The sequence below is a fragment of the Acanthisitta chloris genome, unplaced genomic scaffold (assembly GCF_000695815.1).
Source record: "Acanthisitta chloris isolate BGI_N310 unplaced genomic scaffold, ASM69581v1 scaffold13949, whole genome shotgun sequence".
Classification (NCBI taxonomy): Eukaryota; Metazoa; Chordata; class Aves; order Passeriformes; family Acanthisittidae; genus Acanthisitta; species Acanthisitta chloris.
Genome location: NW_008693322.1, coordinates 12054 through 19535, shown reverse-complemented (window position 1 = coordinate 19535; position 7482 = coordinate 12054). Strand labels below are relative to the sequence as shown.

The 7482-nt window shown below is 38.4% G+C and overlaps 1 protein-coding gene across 1 annotated transcript in view; it reads right to left on the bottom strand.

Moving 5' to 3' along the window:
• Positions 1-3798: 3798 nt before the first annotated feature.
• Positions 3799-7482, bottom strand: part of TNFRSF11B (tumor necrosis factor receptor superfamily, member 11b) — a 15561-nt gene continuing 11877 nt past the window's right edge. The window contains exons 3-5 of the mRNA XM_009083041.1: positions 6005-6199; positions 5461-5685; positions 3799-4358 (exon numbers count right to left, since the gene is read on the bottom strand). Coding sequence (XP_009081289.1) covers positions 3964-4358; positions 5461-5685; positions 6005-6199 — 815 coding nt within the window. The 3' untranslated portion in view covers positions 3799-3963. The remainder of the gene's footprint in view (positions 4359-5460; positions 5686-6004; positions 6200-7482) is intronic.

Here is a 7482-nt window from a genome sequence, read left to right as displayed (position 1 = left end):
ATGTTTGGGAGGGTAGGTATTTCCTATACTTGACATTTGTCCAAAATTGAACAGTTTCTGATAGCCTGCAGAAATTGGTGGTCCTTTTTTTTCTATAAATTTTTGCTTATTTCTGAGCCATGGGTTTTTACTATTTTAAGGCTGAAAATCTGCACACTTTGAAGGTGATTCACAAACAAACCAGACACTTCTGCCTTGGAGGCAGCAATGTTGACCCATACCAGGATGGGCAGGATGCACGTCTGAGGGTGATGAAGGGCTTTGTTGAGTTGAAATCACCACCACAGCCTGTTGATGCTCCCAGCACAAGTAGTATTCATGGTGTGTGGTGTGTGGGAGTTTGTGTGTGTGCAAGTGTGTGTATGTTGTGTTCAGTTAGTTATGTGCACGTTCCTAACTAATGCTCTGAAACTTCATTATTTAGCTCACTAAACTTTTTTAAAACTATCTAATACCTGGCTTTGTTTTTAAAATGTTCAGTCTATAGCAGACTATACTACTGATTCTACTATGTGAGTATCCATGGGTCACAGTCAGGTTCCAGGAGTCTATTGCACTTGGTGGTGTGCACAACAGGGAAAAAAAAAAAGATTATTACAGAGCTTAGTATCTACCTTGTTCTTTAATTTCCCCCATACTCTAAAACATGGTGTATTTTCTGGGACCTGATGGAGGACAAATGCTTATAAGAAAAGGTCTAAAAAGCATGGGTTGTAGAAGATTTTGAAATCACAAGGTTTTGCTTTTAACCCATGGTATTTTTTGATAGCTGAGGGTTGTTTCCACTCTTTGAGAGCACAGCTGAACAAGTGACAGCTGAAGAACCTGCCTTAAAGCCTATCTCACTGTCTCCCTCAAACATTCCTGAAACTGCTTTTCCTTTCTCTTAGTGAAGGAGAATTTGACAGGGCATGACAAACCCTGCCCCTGGCTGGGGCAGCAGAGGCACCACACTCTTCTGACTTCCCTGTTCCTCTCTTCCTTTCCACCCCAAGGTAAGGGCAGCCTCACCTCTAGCCAGAGGCTGGCAAGAGATTTGTCTTCCCCTGAGTCTGGTCAGCAGCCAGGCTGGGAGGAGGCAGGCACTGGTACCATGGCAGGTCAGGGCACCCTGAGCACAGCATCCCTCTTCCAGTCATCCCAGCTCTGGCCGATTGTTCCCTGCCTTCACACCTCTCTCCTTGCCCTCACCTCTGTCTCCCCAGCAGCATTTCCTCCATGCCACAGACACAGAGACCCCTGCCCTACCTGCTGCTCACCACACAACTCGTCCTTCATTCTTCAGGCTTCCCTGAAAAACAAGCTACCACCCCCAAACCCACATTTTTCCAAGCAGCCATCCCACCTTCTGTTTGCCTCTCCCTCTCCCTCATTATCCTGGGTCTTGCTTTTGTTTGTCTTGGCTATTTTGGGCTGGAGGCTCTTTGGGGAAGGGAATAGAGTTTGTGTCGCCTGCTCAGGATGTGAAGTGCTCAAGTCATTCCAGCTGCGTAAAGCTGAATTGACAAATGAGGCATAAACTGGCAGAGAAGTGTCTACCTGAGTGTGGGCACCTGATTAGCTGAATCAGCTTTAACAGGTATAATTCATTAAACAGGCGTAACTTTATGTTTAGAGGAAAAAATCCTATTTTAAAAGGCACCAGTAATAGTTTAATGCTAAAGTTTCCCCAGGAAATCCAGTCCAGGCCATACTCTACTGAAGTGTAGCATGTTCACATGGTAGCCATAGCATCAACTATAGTCTAGTTCCAAGCACCTTTTTCAGTATTGCCATTCCTGAGGGACCAAAAATAATATATTATTTGCAATGAGAGTTACATATAATTGCTTGCAATGGAGAAGTATAAATTTATAAATTAAAAGCAGTATCATGTACTAAGAAGCAACTGTTCCATTCTCTAGCCAATAGCTCTGGAATACATTTTTAACTGTATTACTACTTGATACTATTACTATACTATCAATTGCTAAATTGTTGTATTAAACATAGATAATGTAGAAAGGATTAAGATGAAAATGTTTAGAGGTGTCTGGGATCCTCTTCATTTTCTGCCAATAGATGATTGTTCTCATTTTAATACCTGTAACACCTCAATCCTCCACACCTGGCAGAGTCATGGAAGCATCTGGTATCTACTTTGCAAATCTGAGACTGTTGTTATAATATTTTAATTCTACATAAAACCAGTTTCTGTTGTAAAAGTATGTAAGTAATTTCAAATGAATCAACACAAAACTAGGATTTTTTTGGTGTGTGTTCGGCACCATTTCTCATCCACACCTATCAATGAGATGCTGACAGCATGTGAAATTTAAAAGGGAGTTTATTCCTTTTGATACAAATATGAGAATTCAGTAAAAAACTCAAGTATTTTAAAGCACTGTGTCCCATTTGTACTTTGTAAGGAGAGCACTTCTGATGAGCACCTATCATATCGACCAGAAATCTCTTTCTTACTCTTTGCTTAAGATCCTCTCATCTGTAACAGAAGAATGTGTCATGCAAGGCTAAATGCTGATGGCTTTTACCTCCTTTACACGAGGGAAAAGCGTATGTTGAATATTCAAGCTCTGTTCACATGATTTAAAGAAAAAAACCAGAAGTACAGTCTCTTCTTTGCAGTCACTGAAGCCTTCAGCTTGCCCTGTGAATGACCACTGGTCCTTAAAATTACATGATGTTTTGATAACAGGACTTAAACACTCTCTGTTCCATTTTTATGGAGTCCATGTCTTTGCAGGTGCCTCATTCTGTAGCTGAGGGAAGTGGTAAATGACTATTTTTTTAATGTGACCTCTCTGTGTCCCTTTCCTTTAAACATAGTGGCAATATGTGAGGCTTTCCAAGCACATCAGGGCCATGCATCATCTTTCCTTCATGAAATTACAAGCTGTGGTTAGGGCAAAGGTTGTGAGCTCTCCAAGAATGACATCAGGCCAAGAGTGATGCTGGGCCAAATGTGTCTATGGAGTTGTAATCAGTCATATCACAACCTCCGGGGCCTCTTGAATTGGAACCTTTAATACTTTTTACCTTCTTTTACACCTTTGCAGTGACCATGAAAATCCAGTGCTGGTCAATATTTACTTGGTTCACATATTAACTATTAGACCAGACAGGGAGTAGCAGAGAGCCAAGCCCAAGATAAGGTGCAAAATCCACATAGTCTGTCTTTGTTAATGGTTCCTACTAGAGAGTCAAGAGTAAAACACCAGTCAGAAAGTAAACTGAAAAATTTAATTGTTTTATAAAATAAGGTTATGAAATTCTATATAAAAATTCAGCTTCTTAAATATGGTACATTCACTTTCTCACAGAATATTTAAATATTCAGGTCACTTGCGCTATATTTTCACTGTATTTTAGTTAAAATCATTGGATAAATTAAAACACCCTTACCAAAAGATACCACGACTTATACAAATAAAACTAAGCAATAATACTTTTTTAAATACAAAATGTAAAGAAATTAATATCTCTTAGAGCATGCTACAAAATTTTTTCAGAAAAATATATGGAATCACTTTTGTTTTAACTAGAAAATATACAGTGTGCTTTTCATTTCTCTTCAGTCTCATACAATTTTCATTTAATGTAATAAATATGTACAACAAAAACGATTATTCCTCAAAGAATATAAATAGCAAATACTAGAGTAGAGCCTGGTCCAGCATTCCTTTCTCATCTAGTGACTATAGTGGGACTTTTCAACTCTGAATGTGCAAAAATGCAGAATCAGGCTCTTAGTGTTATCAACAGGTTAATAGCTTTTACAAAATTATTTTTATTAAAGAAACAAAACCTCCAAAACCACTGCAGAAGACTTAGAACTATTCCAGTCAGGCATTTCTATAAATAGTAAAACATAATGTGGGGAAACAATGTTCCAGTTTAATTACTGCTGGCAGTAATTAGGGAAAAATAGTCAGTGGAGAATGACAAATATCTGGAGTTCTAACTCTACACATCTACACATCTTACTTTCACAGATTTAAGTTGGTTCCCTACCATTTCTAAAAGGAGTTTCTGGTATAATCTATACATTGTAAATCTGTGAAGAAACTTAACCACCTTCTTCAGACTTTGGATGGTTCGTTTTGGAAAGTGGTATGTTTTCAAGTGCTTCAGTCCATACATTAAACTTTTAGTGGTGTCTTGGTCACCATTCTTTATTCTCCACAGACTGAGAAGCTTCAGAACTTGCTCTGTGGGTTGACATAGTTTCATTGTGCGCTCAACATCTTCTTTTCCCACTTTCTTGCCTGGCAAGCTTGCCATCAGCATATTGAGATGTTCAAAGGTCAGGTTTGGGTGGCCAATATGCTTTAAGACACTATTTTCACAAAGATCAATACCTATAGAAAGCAAAAAGAAAAGAGGTCAGTACATACAGCACCGTGGCCTGCAAAAACCCTTCCAAAATCCCAAGGAGAATATCCCTTTCCAATTTTTTTTTTTATTTATTTCAAGTAACTCGCTCATGTTTGCTTTTTTAGGCTCCAGTTATAAAAACATGCTTCAGAATTTCATGAACTTTGCAAATACAAACAACCCCAAATTACAAACAAACTTCATAGCAAGTATTTATTGTTATATGCTTGTGTCATCTATCCTGTAAAATGTTGTGTGTATGTGATAGGACTCCTAATATTTGGTTCCAGTGAATGAAAACTTTGCTCTTTCTCTTCAGAAATATCTAGGCTTTGATAAAGTAGTCATTGTGGTCTTTACTCTAGACACTTCACAGTGTGACATAAGCATACATCCTAAATAAGAGAGGGGTAAAAAAAATTTCTGCAGCACTTTTCAAGTCTATTCCATGTGGACAAAAGGTCATTGGTATGTGGCAGCTGTTGATGGTGGCTTACATCAGAAGAGTTGGCCTGACTGATGTAAAAACCTTGGCATTAACATTTCAGCACTATTTCACCTTTGAAACCTGTCTTGGCATGACAAATAGTGACCTGAAGGGAAAAAGACGGGAAAGCCTGTTTGTGTATTCCTCACTCCCATGTGTCCCATCCCATGAAGAGATGTCCTAGTCCAAAATATCAATCTCCACTTCATAGACAACAAATTGCACTCTCAGGCATCCTGTTCTCTCTAACCTCAATGGCCACTGCTCAGATATAACACAGGCAAACATTTTCCTCTCTTGATCAAAATTCTTGGTATGTTGTGCAGTCTCAAAAGGGGATCTTGGCCATGGCACAACAAACACTCCCAAGGGGACTACAAGTCTGGGAAGAATTCAGTCCTCAGCTAATCAGGAGAAGCTGAATTCTCTTCCTGCTTCCGCTTGACTTCACTATGCTTACTGCATTGATAAACCTCAGTGGAGCCCTGCAGGCCCTTCTCTGAGCATAACACATCACCAGGAGGTATTTGATCCCAAGCAATTTTTTAAATGCCATTTAGAAGGCTGCTTTTATTACACACACTATCACAATAAGATACCTTGAATAATCTTCTTGACCATATCCTGTTCTTTGTTTTGTTGCTTCCATAATTTCAAAAGCTGGAAGGTCTGCTCTTGAGGACTGTGCCTTTGTTTAATCTTTTCAATATTTTCTGTGCTAACCTTTGTCCCAGGCAAACTGTCTGCTAGCATGTTCAGCCAGTTAGGTGTGAGATGAGTAGGAACAGCAAACCTGAACATCGCCTCCTCACACAAGGTTACATCTGAAATGAAACAGAGAAGAATATGTCAGTTGTTCTGATCTGTTACTCTACCTGTCTCAGACAAAAAAAAAAAAAAAAAAGCAAGCAGCAAGAATGATAAGAAAAAGGCACTTAAAAACCAGACTAAGTGGTCTTTATGATGCTGTGGCTCACTGTGCTTGAGTTCCATTTGGTCTGAGCTACAATTAACTACTATAGCCATCACCACAGCAGGCAAACAGCTAACAAGCTAGGTATTTTTATAATAAATTCTGACAAATCCATTTTAATTATATTAAAGGTATGTTTTGAGATCACTCTTCCTGAGTACAATACACACCTATTCCACATCTCTGAGGTGTCGTATCTGTATTTTCCTGACAGATGTTGTCACGAACTTCATTTCCCTTCAAAGCCATTTTGAAACCCAGAGCACTACAGTTTGTGTGCTTAAGACAGACGGCTTTAGATGATGTTTCATTTGAGAAAAATCCTTCTGGACATCTCTCACATACAGTGTCACTCTCAGGGGTACCTGTGGAAACAGGAAAACAATGCATCTAATGACATATAACCTCAGCTGTGGAAAAAACCCACAAGAACACAAAAATAAAGAAAAACATTCCTCTCTGAATTGTCATGCTTCGCCTTTTCACACTTCTGATCACTTAAGAAAAAAACCCAACATAGAAGATGTTTCTGCTGATGTTAAACAGTAAACAGTACTATTACATATGCTTGTTACCAGGTTAAAAATCAGCAATTACTAATTAAATAAGTAACTTAGTAAAGTAGTATCTTTAAAACAGCAATTACTTGAGTCTATTCAGACATTACATGGTGTCTGATCTTAATCTTTTAACTGTGCAAATATTCTGTAAAACAATTAAATGGCACAAAAATCTCTTCTGAATTGTACTCTGCAATATCTGCTCAGAACCTTACTTGAAGGGGTTACTTTAGTTCTAGCTAAAAATATAATCCATGGAAATATCAGCTAAAGACAACATTTTTTAACTTCTTTTCTGGGTTTGAATAAAATATTCTTAAAAGCAAAGAAAGGAGAGTGTCCAATGTAACATAAATATTTAATAGACATACATGTTTTGCTTGGTGTTTTACTTTCATAAGGCATAGTTTTACTTCAATTAAATATAGACTAGAACAACAGAATGACAATATATTGTCCTAGCACATTGACAAAGAGGAAGAAAATTAATTATAAGATCTGAAACAACGCAGTCTAACCACCAGTGGCAGGAAAGTAGCAGCACTAATAATTGCTGCATATTCACTCTTAATTCATTCTTACTCAGACAACATTTAAGCAAATATCTAAAGTTTAGTATCTAATATTGCATTATTGAACATGAACTTAAACACATGCCTAAAATTTATTTGCAATAATTGGAAACTATATTTGAATAAGAAAATACCTCCATCTAGTGTATTTTTTACGTATTTACATGTGGATGCTTATTTTAATGACAGCTTCTAAGTAACCTTTATTTATTTCGGGAAATCCTTAGAGAAAAAGAGTACTAAGTTTTCAACCGGTCGTGAAATAAAGACTAGTGCTTGCACACACCTGACCTAACATCAACCAAGTGAAAACAGGGTTTGTAGTTGCCCTAGTCCCTGTATGTTGGTAACCCCACCAAATCCTCTGCTTTCTGCAGCCACAGCCCAACCTACAGCCACAGCATCTGCCCTGGCGCTGCACTCTATGCGCTGCCAGTGGCAACACCTGCACGGGCAGCAATCAGCTGTCTGGAGACACCTGAATTCTCAGCAACTTCCCCTGCTGCAGAGAGGCTG